Genomic DNA, 25,802 nt, shown 5'->3' with positions numbered 1-25,802 from the left:
GCCTTGCACACTGTCAAGGCACCCAGTGCCAGAGGCAGCAAAACAACCCCAAAACATCTTTGAACCTCCATCATATTTGACTGTAGGTACTGTGCTCTTTTCTTTGTAGGCTTCATTCCGTTTTTGATAAACAGTAGAATGATGTTCTTTACCTAAAAGCTCTATCTTAGTCTCATCTGTCCACAAGATGCTTTCCCAGAAGGATTTTGGCTTGGGCTAAGTCCCCACGATGCAGAAATGCTGCAGATTTTTTCCGCATCTCCCTGGCAGGAAAAATGCAAGCGGATTTTACATGCGTTTTTCCTGCCAGGTAGAAGTGTTTGTCAAGCGTTTTTGCATGCATTTCTGCATGCGGGTTATCAAGCGCTTTTCCAAGCGATTTTAGCATCACTTGGAAAAGTGCTTGACAACTTGGTCACACTATATAAATCCATGTAACCGGCATGGATTTATATAGTGTGACCAAGTTAATAGTTAAAGAAAAGAATAAAAATGGTAAAAAATAAAAAATAAAGATTATACTTACCTTCTGATGGCCCCCGGTCTTTTCTCCACTGCATCCGGTCTGTTGTACGGCTCACGGTGGTGTGAAAGGACCTTTCATGATGTCATTTAGTCATGTGACAGGTCACGTGACCGCCGACGTCAGCGGGCACACCAGTTACTGCACGGTGTGAACACTGCCGCCTTGCCTTGCGGGCATTGTGACTGAGGCATACCTCACCGGCAGCTGCATGACCACAATCCGGATGGCCACCTTTCAGCCCAACCCCGTGGACAAAATGGAGGAGCTGTTAAGGCAATTGGTCCTCACGCAGCGGCAGCAGCAGGCGCAGTTCAAGCAGCAGCAGGAGTAGCTCAAGCAGCAAGAGCACACCAATGACCTGATCATGCAGCAGCTCACAGCCCTGCGGGAGACGCCGATTGCACCAGCCCCGGAACGTAGAAAGGCTCGGGACAAGGTTCGCTCAGAATTGATGAAGATGGGACCGGAGGACGACGTGGAAGCCTTCCTTACCATCTATGAACGCACGGCAGAGCGGGAAAACCTACCAGCTGGCCAGTGGGCAGAAGTGGTGGCTCCGTATTTGGTAGTCCTCTGGTCCCATCTTCCTCAACGCTGAGTGAACCTTGTCCCGGGCCTCTCGACGTTTCGGTGCTGGTGCCGTCGGCATCTCCCGCAGGGCTGTGTGCTGCTGCATAATCAGGTCATTGGTGTGCTGCTGCTTGAGCAGCTCTTGCTGCTGCTTGAACTCTTCCTGCTGCTGCCACTGCGTTAGGACCAATTGCCTTAACAGCTCCTCCATTTTGTCCACGGAGTTGGGCTGAAAGGTGGCCATCCGGATTGTGGTCATGCAGCTGCCGGTGGGGTATGCCTCAGTCACAATGCCCGCATTGTCCACCAAGCTGTAAGGCAGCGGTGTTCACACCGTGCAGTAATTGAGGCAGAGACCCAAGTAAGTCCAACATAAGCAGCTTTTATTCAGCAAAACTTACAGGTAAACAGAAAGTCCTCCGGTATGCAGACGGGTTAACACAAGTCCATAACAACGGTTGCCAGGGGCAATGGCCGCGCCGGGCTGCTCAGAGCCTGACGGGTGCAGAGCCTTCCCAGGTGTGGGTTCAGCTGCTCACAGGCCCGCCGAGCTTTCCTGCTATGCTCCTTGCAGGTCCCAACACTGAACAACACTCACCCTTAATGCAGGGTTTTTAAAGGACCTGTGGCAAGAGCTACTGGAAAACCCGGGTTGGAGGGAGGAGGCCGCCCCACTACCTTCCTGTAGCCTCCCCCAGGAAATGAAGGCCCTGCCGGGTTTTACTTAATCTGCCTTAGCCATATAGCCTGACCAGGTCAATGCTCACCTTCATTCCTGCATTGCAGCCGCAGCTGTGTCTGTGACTGCAATGCACTCCAATGGATTTAATAGATCTCTGTACACATTCTGTGGGATATATAACGTCCCTCGTATACGATCCCAGACACTGCCTCACACAGTACACACAAAGGAAATAAACATGTGTATAACAAAACATAGTAACATAGTAACATAGTTCCAAGAAAAAAGGGGATTGTATGGGAAAAGTATCAACAAACCAGATGGTAAATACCCAATCCCAAGAAAAGACAGCCAGAGAAAAAAGCCATTGAATAATTATACAATTTATTGAATCTTAAATAGAACAAATATCAAAGTATAAAATTGCTACTAGTAAAAATTGGTTTCCGTGAGAAGCACAACTAGATAAGGCAGATGAAAAAAAGCAAAGGAAGGAGCCAATAACCCTATAAGCCGCCCCAAGCAACAACCGTATATGTATAAGGCATGTGCATTTAAACTGACTAAGATCAAATGATACAAATATCATACAACTCTAGTTCAAAAAATGGTCAATGCTGTAAAAGTCAGAACAGTAGTATCAAATGAGGCTGAAGTGAGACTCTAATGCCATCAATGGTAGCATCAAGTCACCTGGCATATATACACCACAAGTCAGTGGTATATACCAGAGCTCCTTGATATAGTTAGACAGCCAGAAGACTGATAACCCTTAAAGTAACACTATGTACATATGTAAGTGTCTTAAGGGCTATAGAAGATACAAGGTATTGGTACAAGCAACATTACCTAGAGACATGTTGAATGTGCGGTGTGCGGGCACAGCTGGCAGGGGACTGATAGCGCGCCTCGACGCGCGTTTCGCCCTGATGGCTTCGTCAGGAGGCGTGGCTTAGTGATGTGTAGGTGGGTCTATATATATGACTCAGCGTGAGAACCGACCAATGGACGTAAGGTAAGCCCCGATGCCACGCCTCCTCCGGCAGCCGGGCGGGCCCCGAGTACGCCGCACAATGCAGGGCGGAAGTAACAACAACCGGCTCGCTGCCACGGCAACCCAGGCCCGTCCCAGATGCCGGGGGTGCGCGGGATCGGATGCATCCAGAGGAGGGATTGAATACCGACCGTTGTGGCAATCAGGGGCATACAACCGGACAACAGGTGGGTGGCCAGTCCAGAGGCGCCTGGGACGCCCCTGAGTCACAAAAGCCAGCATCAGAAAAGAAAGTATCAGTGTATATGTGAAAAAGCCTGCTAGTGAATAATTATATATCCCTGTGATAATCTAGGGTATGCCCGGCTGGTATAAGATGGAATCATATAAATATAAATAACTAATACTGTTCATATGGATGAGTGACAAGTAAAGTTAACAGTAATAATAATAAGAGGAGTCAGTTAACCATATGAAGACATACTAGATAAAGAATAGAGGTGCTCAGTCACCAATATATATATATACACCTATAATCCTCAAGACAGTGTATACATGATATAATAATAATATACAAAGCATTTATGCACTAAATATATCACATCAGTTATACATAAATATCGACCGTGTACATAAATACACATACACATGCGTATAAATATTAACATACATATATGTACATATACACATACAGACATGGTATAGGTACTCAGTATATCACATAATACCACTGTTACAGTTCTTAATAGGAAATGTTATTTTCTTCATCCGGGATATTTTCTTAGGGCCAGAAAAATAAGGTCCAAATCAATAGATATAAGATGTAAGGTATAACGAATGAAGTCCATATTGGTTATTATGGAAATTAGGCGTGACATTCCACCATCGGTCAGTAAAAACAACATCACGTGAGTCATATACCTAAGACAAGGCAGACAAAACAGTTAAAAAGTGAACAGCTGTTAAAATATAAGCACTCAGCCTATCTAAGCCAGGAAGGACTTGAAGCTAACATATTCATTAAGACCCTTGGGAGCAAGTGTATCTAACACTGTGATCCAACGTGTTTCTCTTTGCAGCAGTTTCTGTTGCACATTGCCACCTCTGATACCGAGCGAAATGTGGTCAATACCGCAGACTACCGTGCCCTTGGGATTGCATTGGTGGGCTTCATAATAATGCTTAGGGATGGTTTTAAGTGACCCGGGTTCTTGACATGTAATCGCATTTTTGATATCGCGAATGTGTTCTTGAATGCGGGTTTTAAATAATCTTGTAGTCATACCCACGTAAATCAATCCACAGGGGCAAGTAAGGTGGTAAACCACTGCTACGGTATCGCATGATATATGATGTACGATTTTAAAAATCTTATCATGACTAGAGTTCTCAAATTCTAAGGTTTTTGGGATATATTTACAAATGGAACATCTGCTGCAAGGAAAACTACCCCATGGTGGACCTCTGCTGCCAAAAATGAAACGATTGCCTGGAGGTATATAATGACTCTTTGATAATAAATCTCCCAATGTTTGTGATCTGCGCCAGGTAATGAGTGGCTGAGATGTCAAATTGTTACATAAATCCCTATCTGTCAAGAGAATAGGCCAGTGTTTACATAGGATATCCTTGACTCCTCTCCAGTTTGCATTGAACGTTGAGATAAATCTCGGACTCACGTTAGATTGGTCAGATCTCTGTTTCTTGTAGGGTCTTTAAGATGCACTTAGAAGAGTATGTCTGGTAGTGTTCGTTGCTCTAGACAGTCCCCTATGAATATCGTACTGTCTGTAGCCTCTGTTATGAAATCTCCTAGTCAATTCATTAGCTTGTTTTATGAACCTGTCTTCACTCGAACAGATCCTTCGTGCCCTTAAGAACTGACCAATAGGTATGGAGCTCTTAAGCTTAGGATGGTGAGATGAGGAGAAGTGAAGTAACGAGTTGGTTGATGTGGTCTTACGAAAGATGTCTGTGCCTAGCGTACTGTCTGAATTTTTGGAAATAAGCAAGTCCAAAAAGTCGACTTGTTGTTGACTATATTTCCAAGTCAATTTGATATTGCATTCGTTATTATTAAGGCTATTAAGAAACATCTCCAACCGCGACGTGGAGCCCTGCCAAATAAATAGCAACATAGTAACATAGTTTTTAAGGTTGAAGGAAGACTAAGTCCATCTAATTCAACCCATAGCCTAACATGTTGATCCAGAGGAAGGCAAAAAAAACCCATGTGGCAACACTAAGCTCCACATTGGGAAAAAAATTCCTTCCTGACTGCAGGTACGGCAATCAGACTAGCTCCCTGGATGAATGCCCTATCAAGGAATCTAGTATATATAACCTGTAATATTATACTTTTCAAGAAAGGCATTCATGCGGCAGAGAGCTCCATAGTCTCACTGCTCTTACAGTAAAGAATCCGCATCTGTGATTATGATTAAACCTTCTTTCCTCCAGACATAGAAGATGCCCCCTTGTCGCCGTCTCAGGCCTCAGAGTAAAAAGATCAGTAGAAAGGTCATTGTACTGTCCCCTCATATACTTGTACATAGTAATAAGATCACCCCTAAGCCTTCTTTTTTCCAAACTAAATAACCCCAATTGTAATAACCTGTCTTGGTATTGCAGACCCCCCATTCCTCTAATAACCTTGGTCGTTCTTCTCTGCACCGTCTCTAGTTCAGCTATGTCTTTCTTATACACCGGAGACCAGAACTGTACACAGTATTCTAAGTGTGGTCACACTAGTGACTTGTATAGAGGTAAAATTATGTTCTCCTCATGAGCATCCATCCCTCTTTTAATGCATCCCATTGTTTTATTTGCCTTTGCAACAGCTGCCTGACACTGGCCACCAAAAGTGAGCTTGTCGTCCACCAATACACCCAGGTCTTTTACAGTTACAGTTTTGCCCAGTGTTTTACAATTAAGCATATAATTATACATTTTATTTCCTCTGCCCAAGTGCATTACCTTACATTTATCCCCATTAAAGCTCATTTGCCATTTATTAGCCCAAGCTTCTAGTTTACATAGATCCTCCTGTAATATAAAATTGTCCTCCTTTGTATTGATTACCCTGCAGAGTTTAGTGTCATCTGCAAATATTGAAATACTACTCTGTATGCCCCCTACAAGGTCATTAATAAATGTGTTAAAAAGAAGCGGGCCCAATACTAACCCCTGTGGTACCCCACTGTTAACTGTGACCCAGTCTAAGTGTTTTCCATTAATAACCACCCTTTGTTTCCTATCACTGAGCCAGTTCTTAACCCAATTACATATATTTTCCCCTATCCCCATTGTTCTCATTTTATGTATCAACTTTTTGTGTGGAACTGTATCAAAAGCTTTTGAAAAGTCCATATACACAACATCCACTGCATTTCCTTGGTCCAGTCCAGAACTTGCCTCCTCATAAAAACTGATCAGATTAGTTTGACAGGAACGGTCCCTCGTAAACCCATGTTGATATTGGTCATGAGGTTATTCTTCTTCAGATACTCTAGTATAGCATCTCTTAGGAAACCCTCCAGGATTTTACCCACAGTAGAGGTTAAGCTTACTGGCCTATAATTTCCAAGTTTGGTTTTTGTCCTCTTTTTGAATATTGGCACCACATTTGCTATATGCCAGTCCTGTAGTACAGACCCTGTTGTTATGTAATCTATGAAGGCTAAAAATAATGGTCTATCTATGACGTTACTTAATTCCTGCAGTACTCGCGGGTGTATCTCATCCGGGCCCCGGGGATTTGTCAACTTTAGTGATTTTTAGATGCCGCTTTACTTCCTGCTGGGTTAAGCAAGTGACATTTAATGGAGAATTTTTGTTATCACTAATCATGTTTTCTGTCATGCGATTTTCTTGTGTAAATACTGTTGAAAAAAAATGATTTAGCATATTGGCTTTTTCCTCATTCTCATCCACTATTTCACCCAGACTATTTTTAAGGGGACCAACACTATCATTTTTTAGTTTATTACTATTTATGTTAGCTAAAGAATATTTTGGGATTATTTTTACTTTCTCTGGCAATGAGTCTCTTTGTCTCAATCTTTGCTGCTGTACCATCGGCGCCTCTGCCTCCTGCCGGGCAGAGAAGCCGCTCCCCTCACCACCGCGGTACCGGTCCGGCGTCTTCCTGCTCCCCTCCTGCTGCTGCTGTGGCGCGCACCGACTGTGCTCAGGGCACGTGCGCGCGCTCCCTCCCTGTCAAAGGGGCCGTCCGCACCGTCCTAAAGAGTCCCCGACCAATGGCAGGAGGACTTCCCCTTCATAAGGCACCTCCTCCAAAATGGAGGTGCCTGTGCAAGGTTGTTGTTTTGTGTGCTAACACTTCCTTAAGCCCTCAGGTCCCGCTGCCTGTCAGTCCTGCCCGCCAGTCTGTCTAACAGTCCTGCACGCCAGTCTGTCTAACAGTCCTGCCCACCAGCCTGCTTACATGAAGCACCTGCCAGTTACCTGCCGTGCCCGCCAGCTTGCTTACCTGGAGCACCTGCCAGTTACCAGCCGTGTCCGCCAGCCTGCCTACCCGGAGCACCTGCTAGTTACCTGCCGTGCCCGCCAGCCTGCCTACACAGAGCACCTGACAGTTACCTGCCGTGTCTGCCAGCTTGCCTACCCGGAGCACCTGTCTGGCTATCAGCCGTACCTGCCTGCTTATCTACCCGGATCACCTGCCTTCCTGCCGTGCTCATCCGCTGTACCGGTCAGCTCCTGTTATCTGACCCATGGGAGTCACCTGCTCTCACACAAGGTCGGTCCCAGAGTGGCACCTGGTTCAACTGCCCGGTCCCTTCCTGGTTCATGGGTCGACTAAGCCGCCGTGTGACCTGGGTCAGTTCGAGTAGGCACTTAGTTACGCCCCTCTGGTCCCTCCTTGCACCAAAGCACAGAGGTTCTACCACCCGGACCTGTAACAGCTGCCTTGATTTGGTTTTTACAGAATTTATATAATTTTCTGTATTTATTTAATGCCTCATCACTACCTACTTGCTTTAGTTCTCTAAATGCTTTCTTTTTGTCACTTATTGCGCTCCTTACAGCTCTATTTAGCCATAGTGGTTTCCTCCTATTTCTAGCATGTTTATTCCCATAGGGTATATATTGTGCACAGGTCTTATTCAGGATGGTAATAAGTGTCTCCCATTTGCTTTGTGTAGTTTTGTCTCAGGAAATCGTCCCAGTTTATTGCACTAAGATCATCTCTCAACCGTTGGAAATTTGCCTTCCTGAAGTTTAGTGTCCTTGTAACCCCTCTACTACACATCTTATTAAAGGATACATGAAAGCTTATTATTTTGTGATCACTATTACCCAACTGACCCCCAACTCGTATATTTGATATGCGGTCTGGCCTGTTGGTTAATATTAGGTCTAGCAGTGTTCCCCTTCTTGTTGGGTCCTGAACCAGTTGTGAAAGGTAATTGTCTCTCATAGTTGTCAAAAACCTATTACCTTTGCTGGAACTACAGGTTTCTGTTCCCCAATGTATTTCAGGGTAGTTGAAGTCCCCCATAATAATGACTTCTCCTTGAGTCGCTTCTTCATCTATTTGCTTTATGAGGATATTCTCCGAATATGTGTAATTGCAATAAGTTTCTGGGAGAAATACTTCATTTTATGGAAAAAATTCAAGGGTGCCAACACTTTCAGCCATGACTGTATACCAGAAAATTGTATGTGACAGTCTTTAGAGATTTGTCCTATTATATTTGCTAAAAATACATTCTGGAAAAAGCTCTTATTTGTTAGTGTGCATTAGTCATGGGAACACCGTAGATTCAATGTTTTCCTATCTTGGTTCTCATCTATGCATAATCCAAACATCTGTTATTAAAATGCTAATTTTCTTGAACAATTTTATTCTATTCGCAAATGTAAAAGTTAAAGGATTAGCCCTGCTGATGGGGGTTGTGTTGATAGGTAATCACGTTTACTCTATTCTAGCTTTTTAAGAAGATTCACTTTGCGAATTTTGCACCAATAATAATGAGGTAGTAATTAGAGCGAAAAATATTGGCTAATATAAATAAAAAGAGAAAGCTTTGGAAACCTGGCACCTAGGTATCAGGATGAGCTCTCATTAAAATTCTCCCTACATTCAATGGTCAATATGCTTTAGCAGGTTTCTAGACAAGAGTGTCAAGTTTAAAATTCTTTTGCCCCAAATTTATGTATGAGTTGGCTATTTGGTAATAACTTGAAACACGTCATAAATGATGCTACTTTTCTTTCAAGAAGTGGCGCAGTATAATATTAAAAATTAACTTTTATTTGTCTATTTAAAAAGTTCAGTGAATGTATAGAATTAATATAAAAACGAGCGATAGCAAGTATTTCAAACGGTACTTAGCAGCCTTTAAAAATAGGTATATCTGTGGAACTGGTAGCACACCTGGTATAGTTCCTACTGACTAGGGAACTTAATGGACCACAGGTATATAGCACTGTAGACCACCACCTCAATTTTAACTAGGTGGTCTGGGTCTATACCCAAGGAAATCCTGTCATGCAATCAATGTTTTCTCTATATGTAAATTAGAGCATATTGAACACACAGGTATACATCAAAAATCTCCCATGTCCATAGTTTCAATTCAGGAATGGGTGGGGAAAAGAAAAAGATAGACCAACTGCAATGTAGAGTCTAGATGTGACATAAAATACCTGGTGAAAAATAATTAAGGTATGGAACAATCTCACCGTTAAAGTGTCAATATCATCTCTGTTGACTCGTATCTGTGCAGTTCTGTGCAGTTCTAAAGAGGACCCTTTGGAAGTGGCATTATCCAGTAGAGTGCAGGACTCATTTCTTCTGGAAGGACCCAGACCAACAGAGTGATAGGTGCCCTCCCGACGCGTTTCCTCATGCTAGTGATTCATCAGGGGAGAGAGCAGCTATGCGGGTAGGTCTATTGGCCAGCAATGAAAATGGCACGGCTCCAGTTTGTAATAACCTGCTAATGCTTATAATTTCAAAAATGACCATTTTTTTGTTCTTTATTAAAATGAAAAGGTTGAAAACTCTGCTGTGCATAATAATTTGGAAAATGCATTTTGAGTGCAGTTTGAGTGTTTTATTTTTTTAAAAATATACTGTTATCATAGGCAGTTTGTACAAAAACCTTTCAATTGTACTCTAATAGTTATTTGACTGGAAAATTACAATGACTGCAATTCATATAGGTAATTTGGGAAAATCTGAGAAAATATTATTTGCATAATAATTTGGAACACAATGTACATGACCCAGTGACCAGTTTTAGTCCCTTGTAAAGATTTATAATGGGCATGTGACACTTACAGAGGGATGCAGACAATGACAGAGACAGTCAAGCATAAAGCCAAGCATATTGTAATGTTTTAGGTGCACAGAGAAAAAAGTCAATAAAGCTGTTTAATAATGCACAATTTCCTACGCTATAACACGCAATACTGTAGGTGGCTATATTAGATGTTCTTGTATTCTGCTGCCATAGTCCGATCAGTGCAGTGCTGATATTTTAAGTTTCCAGCGTTACTTCACATCTGTCGTGTAAAAGTCGATAATTCAATAAATGCAAGTCTTGCTAGACTATTGACATTCATCTCATTTTTGGTGCCTGCCTATTTTCTGTTCTAGTACATAAATACTTACAAAATAAAATATAAATATGAATGTTGGCTTTTTATCTGTTTATTCTCCGCTCACCTAAAATTCTGCAGTTGATAAATTGTACAGTGATTCTGATATACTTAAATGGAAATTGTCACCTCCTAAAATGCTATTTACTTGCAGATATACATGCTTGGCTGCCTTACCGATAAAGCAGCTGCAGGGAGAAAATGAAGTTTTATTCTCTCTGCAGCCCTCACTTCCAATCATTGGGGCAGTGCAGGGGCTGTTTTAGTCACCGCTCACTACCCAGTGAAAGCGCTATAATCACTCCTCTGCACATTGATTGACAGCCTGCACTGCTACTTATGTGTGCAGCATGTATGTGCACAGCAGGCAGTCTTTTTCTCTCTCTAGCCATTGCTCCAGTAAGCTGGCTATACAGGATTTGCTATTTACCTGCAGATTACTATTATATCCACTATAGTAAATGGTTCTGGACACATAATTAAAACGCAAAGCATTCCATACACATTCAACTCATACATACATATGTAATGTTGTGCCAAATTCAGCTACCAAGTTGGCCAACTGACTCTCGTTCCCTCTGCCAGTCATAGATCTTGGCACTATGAAACTGCTTGCATGCCTCATTTTTCCACGTGCTAAAATAACATTAGATGAGTGTTTGGGTGAAACTTACAAAAAAGTTCATCCTGATCATTCTGGTTCTTAAAGGGAACCTGACAGCTTCATCATATTGCACAATCCAGCACCATATCTTTATCGCACTCTTTACTGCTTCCAACAAGCCCAATTATTTTGCTTTCTGTGTAATAAATTTCTGTAAAATTGTATTTTTAAATTAGCCAGAGCAATGCAAATTAGTGGGCGTCTGGTCGTGGGGGCGTCTTCTTCCCCCAGACTCATCATCTCACTAATCATTATCACGCCCTTGTGGGCGTAACATGATTTGAAAGACTGGCGTTAGTTACTGTAATGGCATCCATGCACTTGGGTAGAAGACTAAAGGTCCCATACACATTAAGCTGCTTTCAACAGGAAACGCCAACCTAACTTAATGCATGTAGATTTCATATAACTGATGCTTATTGCTCTGACATACACTACCATTCAAAAGTTTGGGGTCATTTAGAAATTTCATTATTTTTGAAAGAAAAGCACATTTTTTTTCAATGAAGCGAACACTAAATGAATCAGAAATACACTCTATACGTTGTTAATGTGGTAAATGACTATTCTAGCTGGAAACGTCTTGTTTTTATTGCAATATCTACATAGGTGTATAGTGGCCCATTTCCAACAACCACCACTCCAGTGTTTTAATGGCACATTGTGTTTGCTAACTGTGTAAGAAGCCTCATGGATGTTTAGAAAACCCTAGAAAACCCTTGCACAAGTATGTTAGCTCAGCTGAAAACGGTTTGGCTGATTTGAGAAGCTATAAAATTGACCTTCCTTTGAGCTAGTTGAGAATCTGGAGCATTACATTTGTTTGTTCTATGAAACTCTCAAAATGGCCAGAAATAGAGAATTTTCATGTGAAACTCGACAGTCTATTCTTGTTCTTAGAAATGAAGGCTATTCCATGCGAGAAATTGCCAAGAAACTGAAGATTTCCTACAACGGTGTGTACTACTCCCTGCAGAGGAGAGCACAAACAGGCTCTAACCAGAGTAGAAAGAGAAGTGGGAGGCCCCGCTGCACAACTGAGCAACAAGACAAGTACATTAGAGTCTCTAGTTTGAGAAATCGACGCCTCACAGCTCTTCAACTGGCAGCTTCATTAAATAGTACATGCAAAACGCCAGTGTCAACGTCTACAGTGAAGAGGCGACTCCGGGATGCTGGCCTTCAGGGCAAAGTGGCAAAGAAAAAGCTATATCTGAGACTGGCTAATAAAAGGAAAAGATTAATATGGGCAAAAGAAGACAGACATTGGACAGAGGAAGATTGGAAAAAAGTTTTATGGACAGACGAATCAAAGTTTGAGGTATTTGGATCACACAGAAGAACATTTGTGAGATGCAGAACAACTGAAAAGATGCTGGAAGAGTGCATGACGCCGTCTGTCATGCATGGAGGAGGTAATGTGATGGTCTGGGGTTGCTTTGGTGCTGGTAAAGTGGGATATTTGTACAAGGTAAATGGAATTTTGAATAAGGAAGGCTATCACTCCATTTTGCAACGCCATGCCATACCCTGTGGACAGCGCTTGATTGGAGCCAATTTCATCCTACAACGGGACAATGACCCAAAGCACACCTCCAAATTATGCATGAACTATTTAGGGAAGAAGCAGGCAGCTGGTATTCTATCTGTAATGGAGTGACCAGTGCAGTCACCAGATCTCAACCCCATTGAGCTGTTGTGGGAGCAGCTTGATCGTATGGAACGTAAAAAGTGCCCATCAAGCCAATCCAACTTGTGGGAGGGACTTCAGGAAGCATGGGGTGAAATTTCTCAAGATTACCTCAGCAAATTAACAGCTAGTATGCCAAAGGTCTGCAATGCTGTAATTGCTGGAAAGGGAGCATTCTTTGACGAAAGCAAAGTTTGAAGGAGAAAATTATTTCAAATAAAAATCATTATTTCTAACCTTGTCAATGTCTGGACTATATTTTCTATTCATTTTGCAACTCATTTGATAAATAAAAGTATGAGTTTTCATGGAAAGCACAAAATTATCTGGGTGACCCCAAACTTTTGAACGGTAGTGTAGGTGCTGGCAGGTACTTATTTCCATGCGACTGTAACAACATGCATGATTGGCCAATCTGAGCCAGTAGGACAGCTATTAAAAGTGTATGCCCAGCATAAGATGACTCAAAAACAGCTGAAAGAAGTATTAATAGACAAAGACAACTACTCAATACAGATTTATGCTTAATAAACAATCAACATACTTAGAAACAATACTATAAATTACATATTTTGTAGAGCCCTACTTCTGACCCCAGTCAGTCCTTTATATATACTTATTGTAGGGATTCACGCTCAGCAGTAGGTGCATATATTTATATAAACACAAATATATATGTACAGTACAGACCAAAAGTTTGGACACACATTCTCATTTAAAGATTTTTCTGTATTTTCTTGACTATGAAAATTGTACATTCACACTGAAGGCATCAAAACTATGAATTAACACATGTGGAAATATATACTTAACAAAAAAGTGTGAAACAACTGAAAATATGTCGTATATTCTAGGTTCTTCAACGTAGGCACCTTTTGCTTTGATGACTGCTTTGCACACTCTTGGCATTCTCTTGATGAGCTTCAAGAGGTAGTCACCGGAAATGGTCTCCCAACAATCTTGAAGGAGTTCCCAGAGATGCTTAGCACTTGTTGGCCCTTTTGCCTTCACTCTGCGGTCCAGCTCACCCCAAACCATCTCGATTGGGTTCAGGTCTGGTGACTATGGAGGCCAGGTCATCTGGCGTAGCACCCCATCACTCTCCTTCTTCGTCAAATAGCCCTTACACAGCCTGGAGGTGTGTTTGGCGTCATTGTCCTGTTGAAAAATAAATGATGGTCCAACTAAACACAAACCGGATGGAATAGCATGCCGCTGCAAGATGCTGTGGTAGCCATGCTGGTTCAGTATGCCTTCAATTTTGAATAAATCCCCAACAGTGTCACCAGCAAAGCACCCCACACCATCACACCTCCTCCTCCATGCTTCATGGTGGGAACCAGGCATGTAGAGTCCATCCGTTCACCTTTTTTGCGTCGTACAAAGACACGGTGGTTGGAACCAAAGATCTCAAATTTGGACTCATCAGACCAAAGCACAGATTTCCACTGGTCTAGTGTCCATTCCTTGTGTTCTTTAGCCCAAACAAGTCTCTTCTGCTTGTTGCTTGTCCTTAGCAGTGGTTTCCTAGCAGCTATTTTACCATGAAGGCCTGCTGCACAAAGTCACCTCTTAACAGTTGTTGAAGAGATGTGTCTGCTGCTAGAACTCTGTGTGGCATTGACCTGGTCTCTAATCTGAGCTGCTGTTAACCTGCGATTTCTGAGGCTGGTGACTGGGATAAACTTATCCTCAGAAGCAGAGGTGACTCTTGGTCTTCCTTTCCTGGGGCTGTCCTCATGTGAGCCAGTTTCTTTGTAGCGCTTGATGGTTTTTGCAACTGCACTTCGGGACACTTTCAAAGTTTTCTCAATTTTTCGCACTGACTGACCTTCATTTCTTAAAGTAATGATGGCCACTCGTTTTCCTTTACTTAGCTGCTTTTTTCTCGCCATAATACAAATTCTAACAGTCTGTTCAGTAGGACTATCAGCTGTGTATCCACCAGACTTCTGCACAACACAACCCCATTTATAAGGCAAGAAATCCCACTTATTAAACCTGGCAGGGTACACCTGTGAAGTGAAAACCAAACAGACCAAAAGTTTGGACACACCTTCTCATTTAAAGATTTTTCTGTATTTCTGTATTTTCATGACTATGAAAATTGTACATTCACACTGAAGGCATCAAAACTATGAATTATATAGTTAACAAAAAAGTGTGAAACAACTGAGAATATGTCTTATATTCTAGGTTCTTCAAAGTAGCCACCTTTTGCTTTGATGACTGCTTTGCACACTCTTGGCAATCTCTTGATGAGCTTCAAGAGGTGGTCACCAGAAATGGTCTTCCAATAATCTTGAAGGAGTTCCCAGAGATGCTTAGCACTCGTTGGCCCTTTTGCCTTCACTCTGCGGTCCAGCTCACCTCAGTGAAGCTCATATATTATATAGAGTCATTACAAACAGTGATCTATTTCAAGTGTTTATTTCTGTTAATGTTGATAATTATGGCTTACAGCCAATGAAAACACAAAAGTCATTATCTCAGTAAATTAGAATACTTTATAACAACAGCTTGAAAAATGTTTTTAAAATCCGAAATGTTGGCCTACTGTAATGTATGTTCAGTAAATGCACTCAATACTTGGTCGGGGCCCCTTTTGCATCAATTACTGCATCAATGCGGCGTGGCATGGAGGCGATCAGCCTGTGGCACTGCTGAGGTGTTATGGAAGCCCAGGTTGCTTTGATAGCAGCCTTCAGCTTGTCTGCATTGTTGGGTCTGGTGTCTCTCATCTTCCACTTGACAATTCCCAATAGATTCTCTGTGGGGTTAAGGTCAGGCGAGTTTGCTGGCCAATCAAGCACAGTGATACTGTTGTTTTTAAACCAGGTATTGGTACTTTTGGCAGTGTGGACAGGTGCCAAGTCCTGCTGTAGAATGAAATTTCCATCTCCATAAAGCTTGCCGGCAGAGGGAAGCATGAAGTGCTCTAAAATTTCCTGGTAGACGGCTGTGCTGACTTTGGTCTTGATAAAACACAGTGGACCTACACCAGCAGATGACAACGGCTCCTCAAACCATCACTGATTGTGGAAACTTCACACTAGACCTCAAGCAGCTTGGATTGTGTGCCTCTTCACTCTTCCTCCAGACTCTGGGACCTTGATTTTCAAATGAAATGTAAAATTTACTTTGCATTTACTTAGTGTCAACAACTGCCTTCTGGACATCTGTCAAGTCAGCAGTCTTCCCCATGATTGTGGAGCCTACTGAAACAGACTAAGGGACCTTTCTAAATGCTTAGGAAGCCTTTGCAGGTGTTTTTTGTTAATTATTCTGGTTTATTGAGATAATGACTTTTGTGTTTTCATTGGCTGTAAGCCATAATCATCAATATTAACAGAAATAAACACTTGAAATAGATCACTCTGTTTGTAATGACTCTATATAATATAGGAGTTTCACTTTTTGTATTGAAGAACTGAAATAAATTAACTTTTTGATGATATTTTAATTTTCTGAGATGCACCTGTATATATTTATATATAACTTTTTTCTAAACAGTAATTAGGAAATGCACAAAGTAGCAGCTAATACCGCTATGCTACAGAAGAAAGCTGTTCTTTATGGCACAGCGGGAGCACGCATGTCATTTCCAGCAATAGCGATGTGTAGGACGTGCTCTTCGTCAGGCACCACTGTGTACAGCGGCAGCCCCTTGGCTGCTTGTAACAATGTGCATACAAAGAGGCCCTGTCACCTTTCAATGGCCAATAGGGATACAGCCTTTCATTACTGTGCAGCCCTGTGTGAAAAGCCCAACCCTCACACAATGCTCTCCACACAAGCAGTCTGTCAACAGACAGCGCTATATATACAAACAGTCCTACACCATAGAAAGCCATTCACACAGCCCACTCTAATTATGCAAAAGTGTGCACATCATGTTACATGCCATGAAAATAGGCTTGGCCATAGTATTACTCTGCACAAAATATATAACCCTACAGGGAGGTGATGGCAGAGCAATGCTGACTAATGGCAGCGTTAATTATTTACAATGTATACAATAGCAGTCATTGTTAGATGAAATCTGTTCTTTTTGTCAGATGAGATTATATTCAAAGTGCTCTCATAATCACAATGTATCAAGTAGTCACAATGTTGACATAGCAACATCACCTTCTACCTGATCATTAGCTTGCACACGAGTCTTTTTATCCTCTATGACACTGTGTCTTAGTTGTATACATTCCAGGGTTTATGCACTGTGTGCCCACGATGCGTTTTTTAAGCGTTTCCGCAGCGGCAAAAAAGCGCAGAAACGCTTAGAAAAGGCATGGTAGAAGGTCTGCCATGTTCCCCAATGATAATCCGCATGTGCTGTTCACATGCTGCAGAAATTTCCGCTGCGGATTATCATTGCGGAAAAAAACGCAGCACTACCAATTATTTTGCGGAAGTGCTGCGTTTTCGCCGCCATTGACTTGCATTAGAACGCGCCAATTCCGCAAGACAGCATCTGTACTTGCGTAATTGGCGCGTTCTAATGTGCGGATGGTACCTGGGTGTGGAGGAGAGGAGAGTCTCATCCACACCTAGGTACCATTAAAAAAGCCGTAAAAAAAGAATAAAATAAAAAATAAATATATATTTACCTTCCGGCGGCCCGCGCTGCGCTCCTCCTCGCATGCCGGCAATTCGCGATGGACTGAAGGACCTGCGCTGACGTCAGAGTCATGTGACGGGTCACGCGATGCTGACGTCGGCAGGTCCTTCAGTTACCGCTGCCGGCAAGGGAGAACGGAGTGAAGCAGGACACCGGGGGGCCATCGGAGGGTAAGTATACATTTATTTTTTTATTTTTTGACATTCTCTCGGGTCACACTATATAAATCCATGCTGTTTGCACGGATTTATATAGTGTGACCAAGTTGTCAAGCACTTTCCAAGTGATGCTAAAATCGCCTGGAAAGCGCTTGTCAACCCACATGCGGAAATGCATGTGAAGAACGCTTCATTTCCGGATGTCCTTGGCAGGAAAAACGCATGTACAATCCGCATGTACAATCCACATGTACAATCCACATGCGTTTTTTTCTGCCAGGGAGATGCAGAAACGCTCAGGAAAAAATCCGGAGCATTCCTGCATCGTTGGCACACATTACACATCTTCTGAAACTCCATTGTGACATGTCAGATGTCATTAAGGGGCATTTAGGCTCAAGGACCTCAAAGGTAACATTTACTGACACGACTCCATGATATGTGCAAACCTGCTCTTACCCTTTACTATCAACACTTCACTTTGCTACTTTTGTGGCTACTGATGGTGGTATCTAAATCCAGTAGATGTTGAAAGAACCACATATAATTGCAGATGATGACCCATCTAAGCTAGAGCTGGTTTTGTAAATAGTCATTTTGAGACGATCCCTGTTAAAGTGAGAAGGTTATACCCAATTTTTAACTATCCATTTGACGAGCACCAATCTATGAAAGTAGGCAACTTTTTATGCCAAAGATTGACAGCATATTAGTATAAGGCTTCATACAGTTTAGATAGCAGTGTAAAGAGAAAAGCTTATCCAGCACTCGTCAGGAAATCCACATAAAAACATTCGTTTATTCAAAAAGATAAAAGTATTCCACCAGTGCTTATTCAAAAAACAAAAAAATATGTGAGGTTACGTGTTTCAAATACCTACTCCTGGGTTCTTAATCATAATTAGTGGTTCGATCCAGATATTGTGATATCGGGCAAGATGAGCTGAACCACCACATTTTTATACTGTTTTTTACATATAAGTCTACACAGCAGTGTATATAGGTGCATGACCCCCAGGCTCTTTTAGATGCTACATTTGGAGTCTGATGAAGCATAAATTGTTATTTTTATAGTCATATTCATGTGTCAACTTTGAAACTCAAACTGAGCCATATAAGAAAGCCGTCTTCTGGCTCAGCCGATAGCTATCATCCTCTAATCTGTCATAAGAATACTCCAAAGGCGTTCTTAGGGTTTTAATAGATCAAAGGCCCAAGCCACAGGGGATATGCCTCTCCACAAGCACTCTCCACATTTTATACATATATAGTTGCCATATAATACGTTGCTGCTATACCAGGACTAAATATTACATAAATGCTGTTTCAACCAAAGCACTCTATATAAATACCATTATTACCAATAATACCACTCCACTAAGCTGACATACCACCTCAACATGACCAGTAGTATTACCACAGAATTAAAAAACACCAAGATTACCGCCATACAGTGACCATTTAGTAGATCCCAGTCCTGCAGAACATTTAAATTATTACAGTACAGTTTATATATATACACAGTGTATAGTGACTTACAACTGATGTGCTTTCTGATTGGAATCTTTTACTTTTCCTATCTTTCCCATCTGGCCCAGGCCATCACGGCCACGTCTTGATGACTTTTGTCAGCAGCATTTGTAACTCAGACACATTCACAAATTTCCAACACTGTCCCCACCTATTCCCAATATACACAAACCCGACGTACGCCTGCGCTAATTCTGTGGCTGAAGAGATAAAGTTTCCTGAGTGACCCTTCAAGCAAAAATGTGTCCAGTATGCGTTTTAAAACCAAATTTGATCTGATCCGATGCAGTGATGTCATTGTGACGCTTGACATCTTGTAGGCTGCAGGCCTACAACAGCCTGTACTGATGCAACTGGGGTTAGACTACTTACTGCACTTTTACTGCAAATAGGGCTACAACCCATTAAGAAACAAATGATGTCTCACTGTAGACCGATATCTTCCTAGGAGGAGCACCTGGTACTGAAGCTCAGCTCCATTCAAGTAAATACCTGATACAACCTGAAAGCCTTGCTTTCATCTCTTACAACTTTTTATACATTTTCTTAAGCTAAGTTTTAGCTAAGGCAATAAATGGATAATGTGAACGTACAGCTACAAATCACTTTGCTACTACATTATTTAATTGTATAAATGATATAATATTTTGGACGAGTGACTGGAACTCTTTTACTTATGCCTCATTCAGGCGTTTGTGGTGCATGTACATGTCGTATCCGTTTTTTTTCACGGATACAGGTCGCACCCATTATAATCTATGCTGCTGTTCACATGTCTGTGTTTTATCACAGACCGTGTGTCCATGCAAAACACACGGAGACATTGTCTGTTTTTTTCCGGCAGCACGGATGAAAGGAGCCCAATACTATTCTATGGGTCCGTGAAAAGCACGCACAGCCCACAGATAGCATCCATGTGCCTTCCATGTGCTGTCTGTGTTTAACATTGCAGAGTATAGGAGAAGCTTTGTAATTTACATATTTCTTTATCCATCCATAAAAAACATGGGTGACACCCTGATGGTAAAAATGGACACATGAATGACACATGGATCCAAAACACTGATGACACATGGTACAATTGTTTCACATATATGTTTAAACACGAATGTGTGAATGAGGCTACTGTTTTCTTCCCCATTCCGGTAGAATGTAAGCATGCAAGAGCAGGGTCCTCTTCCCACTGTATCAGTCTATCATTCTTAGTTTTGTTTACTAAAAGTGATATCTGTATTTGGTATATAACCCTTTCTTATGTACAGCACCATGGAATCAATGGCGCTATGTAAATAAATAATAATAATAATAATATATAGAGCTTAGTTGCACCTTAGTCATAAACATAAAATGAGACTTGTGTATAGCTCTTTAAGTTATTAGTAACATAGTAACATAGTTTTTAAGGTTGAAGGAAGACTAAGTCCATCTAGTTCAACCCATAGCCTAACATGTTGATCCAGAGGAAGGCAAAAAAAAAACATGTGGCAAACACTAAGCTCAACATTGGGGAAAAAAATTCCTTCCTGACTCCATACGACAATCAGACTAGTTCCCTGGATCAACGCCCTATCAAGGAATCTAGTATTTATAACCTGTAATATTATACTTTTCAAGAAAGGCATCCATGCCCTTCTTAAATTTTAGTAGTGAATCACTCATTACAACATCATGCGGCAGAGAGTTCCATAGTCTCACTGCTCTTACAGTAAAGAATCCCCGTCTGTGATTATGATTAAACCTTCTTTCCTCCAGACGTAGAAGATGCCCCCTTGTCCCCGTCTCTGGCCTCAGAGTAAAAAGATAAGTAGAAAGGTCTTTGTACTGTCCCCTCATATACTTGTACATAGTAATAAGATCACCCCTAAGCTTTCGTTTCTCCAAACTATATAACCCCAAGTGTAATAACCTGTCTTGGTATTGCGGCTATGTCTTTCTTATACACCGGAGACCAGAACTGTACACAGTATTCTAAGTGTGGTCGCACTAATGACTTGTATAGAGGTAAAATTATGTTCTCTTCATCAGCATCTATGCCTCTTTTAATGCATTATTTTATTTGCCTTTGCAGCGGCTGCCTGACACTGGCCACCAAACGTGAGCTTGTCGTCCACCAATACACCCAGGTCTTTTTCAGTGACAGTTTTGCCCAGTGTTTTACAATTAAGCATATAATTATACATTTTATTTCCTCTGCCCAAGTGCATTACCTTACATTTATCCCCATTAAAGCTCATTTGCCATTTATCAGCCCAAGCTTCTAGTTTACATAGATCCTCCTGTAATATAAAATTGTCCTCCTCTGTATTGATTACCCTGCAGAGTTTAGTGTCATCTGCAAATATTGAAATACTACTCTGTATGCCCCCTACAAGGTCATTAATAAATATGTTAAAAAGAAGGGGGCCCAATACTGACCCCTGTGGTACCCCACTGTAAACTGAGATCCAGTCTGAGTGTGTTCCATTAATAACCACCCTTTGTTTCCTATCACTGAGCCAGTTCTTAACCCACATACATATATTTTCCCCTATCCCCATTGTTCTCATTTTATGTATCAACCTTTTGTGTGGAACCGTATCAAAAGCTTTTGAAAAGTCCATATACACAACATCCACTGCATTTCCTTGGTCCAGTCCGGAACTTGCCTCCTCATAAAAACTGATCAGATTAGTTTGACAGGAATGGTCCCTCGTAAACCCATGCTGATATTGGTCATGAGGTTATTCTTCTTCAGATACTCTAGTATAGCATCTCTTAGGAAACCCTCCAGGATTTTACCCACAGTAGAGGTTAAGCTTACTGGCCTATAACTTCCTTCAAGTTCAGTTTTTGTCCCCTTTTTGAATATTGGCACCACATTTGCTATACGCCAGTCCTGTGGTACAGACCCTGTTATTATGGAATCTTTAAAGATTAAAAATAATGGTCTATCTATGACGTTACTTAATTCCTGCAGTACTCGTGGGTATATCCCATCCGGGCCCGGGGATTTGTCAACTTTAGTGATTTTTAGACGCCGCCGTACTTCCTGCTGGGTTAAGCAAGTGACATTTAATGGAGAATTTTTGTTATCACTAATCATGTTTTCTGTCATGTGATTTTCTTGTGTAAATACTGTTGAAAAAAAATCATTTAGCATATTGGCTTTTTCCTCATCCTCATCCACCATTTCACCCAGACTATGGGTCAGAACACAAGAGTCGCCGGCATGTTCAGTATTGGTTGTGTACTACCCTATGTACTAATTGCACACGGTGCTTTCTTAGATACTGTATGTCTGGTGCTAGCCGTGTATGGACAGACAGCTGTTCAGATATTCTTTGAGAAGTTGAATAATGAAAATGTCCTAATGACACCATAAAAACAGTATCTTGAAATCTCTCAGCATTCTTACCTAGCTAAATATCTACTCTTGCCCTTTTTGTTGTGATTTACATTATGCTCGGATATAGGAGACATTATACAGTAACATGAAAAACTACAGCTGACCTTCAATAGTGGTGGGAGATAGCTATTCCTCCCATCTCCTCAATACACATGCACACTCAGTAAGGCCCCCTTCACATGTCAGTGTGTCCGGTACGTGTGGTGACAGTTTCCGCACGTACTGGAGACACTGACACATGTAGACCCATTCAAATCTATGGGTCTACGCACATGTTAGTGTGTCTGTATGCAAAACACAAACACGCCGACAAGTCTGTTTTTTGCCGGCAGCATGGTCCGCAATATGTCCCGCACACGTGCACACTGATGACATCCGTGTGACACATATTGGCACCTGGAAAAAAACCAGTACGCTTATCGCTGTTCCCAGGCACGGGGTCCTGAATCAAACTGTCATCATTGTCGCCTGATCGCAGGGAGACCAGGCGACAATGATGAGAGTTGGAGTCAGCACCCGGTGTCTGGGAACAGCTTTTTCCCAGGCTTCAGTACGTGTCACACAGATGTTGCACACGGACACATACTGGAAATATCAAGACATGTGAAAGAGGCCTTAGGCTGATAGCTATCCCCGGACCTCCGTATACTGATGCACGAGCATGCGATAGGAAGAACAATGAATTGGGCATGTTAATATTCAACATGCATAACCCCACTCTGACGTGTACACCCCCATAAGCATAGACGCCCAGTTCTGGTGACTTTGATCTTATGTGTATGGTTACCCTAAAGAGAATACTGATCATTTATATAGATTTTTTAATGGTAGGCACTACTTCAAATATTTTGTAGACTGGTAGCGGTCCGGGTCCTGAGACTCTCACCGATCGCTCAAAAAAGCCGCCATGAAAAACTCAGCTGCGCACGCTTCAAGCAGTGTACGTGCTCTATAGAGACTGATTCCTACACGTTCCGACAGAAGCGCTCAGGTGCTCGTTTCAGAGTGGCTTGTTAAGCGATTGGTGGGGTCTCAGGATCAGGACCCCCATGATCTGCAGGACATGTTGGTGTTTTTTATTCTGAAGTGTCTTTTTGTAGCAGCTTTTAGTCATTTTTAATGTTTTTGGCCACCGCTAGTCTTTTTGAGTGTTTTTTCAGCATTTTTGGATTATCTTTTTAATACAGTTTTCAGGTTGTTTTATTTTTTTCTCCATTTAACAAAGAAGAAACCGCTAGTGAAAACACTGGCAAAATGGTCCAAAAATTATTTTGAACCTTCCCATTTATTATAATCCCATTTACATGTATGATAAAGTATAGAGTGTCTTCAGAGCGGAAAACACCTGAGGAATGGTCAGCTCATCTCTTTAAATCGATCGGCGTCTTTTGAAACCTCAAGACGTTGAAAGGTGTGCAAAAGACGGAAAGTATGAACAGAAAGTCACAGAGACATATATGTTCATTCAGCCATGTTCACACGTTCAGTATTTGGTCAGTATTTTCCATCAGTATTGGTAAGCTAAAACCAGGAGTGGTGATAAATACAGAAGTGGTGACGTGTTTCTATTATACTTTTCCTCTGATTGTTCCTCTCCTGGTTTTGGCTTACAGATACTGATGTAAAATACTGACCGTGTGCATGTGGCCTTCTTTTGAGAGCTTAGTGTGGACGCGACTGAAAAGACGTCATATGGACATAACATAAGGGCATGTTCACACCTTGTGCATTTGCAGCCTCTTTTTTTCTGCATCAAAAACCAATGTGGTGGCAGGAAAACCGTTGTGTACAATATCCACATTTTTAGGTGAATTTTTAATTGCATCTTTCACCTATTTACTTGAATGGATGAAAAGCGCAGTAAAGAATTAACATGTTGCGTCTCGGCAAAAACGCAGCGGGGCTCAAAATATGTGAGGAAAAAAAAAGCAGCGTGTGCATGAGACTTCAGGGATGTCATTGATTATGTCGGTACCAAATACAGTGCTGAAACTATGCAGTATGACCCACATGTGAACTGTCCCAAAGCACAATAGTTCCGACAAACTCATGACAATATTGCTGTTTCCAATGGCAACCAGCAGAATTGTGAGTACAGCTCTGAGGTCTGTAACAGGTTAGGCTCAGTGTATGATCACACAAGCCACCAATACTGAGCAGCTGACATACAGTGGCCATGTTTGACCTTCCATGCTCATGGCTGGGGACTGACAGGAGCACACATGTGACATGAAGGACACCAGGAGGCAGACACTGTATAGCTCCCCTCCCCCATGACACATGTCACTCCCAGGCTGACAGCAGCCGCCGCCATGTGCTCGCCGCCCCTTCCCTCCCCCGTCAGGTGATGCACACACTCCTCTCATCCCCGGCCGGCACCAGTGCGGGCTGCACGTTTTCCCGGATCATGCAATCCACGGCCGAGCGGGATCACAGAGCCGTGCGGAGCGGATCCAGCAGTGTGCTCGGGGGCGCCGCCTGCCGCTCCACAGCCTCATCTTCACGCCAGCTGCCGCCGCTGTTATAAGGGAGCGTCTGTGCAGCCGCTGGGAAGCGCACGTCTCCTCTGCCGCCGCCCCCTGCCCGGCACTCCTGCACGTCAGCCCGGGGATCGGTGCTTGCTGCTGTCGGTAACCTGGTGCGGAGGAAAACGGGGGCAGCAATCTGCTCTCCGGGATTACAAAGAGAGGGTGGTGTTTCCCTGAGTGTCCTCCCCCTCCAGCTGGCTCTCTGGGGGGCCGCGGGGTGCCGCGACATGAACTCGTCCTGTCCGGGGGTTGTGCTGCTGCTACTGCTGGCTACATGCTGGGTCCATGGTGAGTGCTGCCTCCGGCCATTGCTCTGCTCTCAGGTGGGCATGCTGCTCATTGCTGCAGAGAGAGGGGGCACTGGTCCAGCTGCAGGAAGTCAGGGGTTAATGGAGCTGCCGGCTTGGTGATGCAGGGGTTAAGGCTCCCATGCATTGTGCCTGCTGTGTATTGTGCCATGTGTTCTCTGGTGTCTGGGTATATACTGTGCCCCTGTAGCCACCCTGTGGGGGTCCTCATTCATCATTAATAAGCCCCCAATCCCAGGAGCAGGCCCCAGTGGCCTGTTGGCTTATGGGTAAAAAGTAAGGGGCATCTGTGCTCAGTGGCACTACCATTCATTCTGCCAGTCATGGTGCTGGCTGTACTTCCATTATTCCTGTGGGTGACCCTCATCCTCTCGACCCCAATAACTAAGGAGTGCAAGGGTTTAAAGGCCTGATCCCAGAGCATTGGTGGGTGCTAGGAAGACCCCCTCCATAACCCTGATTCTTGTGGACTGTACACAAAGTTCTAGCAGTGGGTTAACACTCTGCCTCTTGGTTG

At 42.7% G+C, this 25,802-nt stretch overlaps 1 protein-coding gene across 2 annotated transcripts in view; it reads left to right on the top strand.

The window, feature by feature from the left end:
* Positions 1-24,763: 24,763 nt before the first annotated feature.
* VLDLR (very low density lipoprotein receptor) overlaps positions 24,764-25,802 on the top strand; it is a 42,228-nt gene continuing 41,189 nt past the window's right edge. For both annotated transcript variants that reach the window (XM_073669269.1, XM_073669255.1), the window contains exon 1: positions 24,764-25,265. In XM_073669269.1, coding sequence (XP_073525370.1) covers positions 25,205-25,265 — 61 coding nt within the window. In that variant the 5' untranslated portion in view covers positions 24,764-25,204. The remainder of the gene's footprint in view (positions 25,266-25,802) is intronic.

The sequence above is a fragment of the Phyllobates terribilis genome, unplaced genomic scaffold (genome assembly GCF_046119375.1).
Source record: "Phyllobates terribilis strain yellow unplaced genomic scaffold, ASM4611937v1 Scaffold_1__5_contigs__length_1240528914, whole genome shotgun sequence".
Taxonomy (NCBI): domain Eukaryota; kingdom Metazoa; phylum Chordata; class Amphibia; order Anura; family Dendrobatidae; genus Phyllobates; species Phyllobates terribilis.
This window is presented reverse-complemented; position numbering and strand designations above follow the sequence as displayed.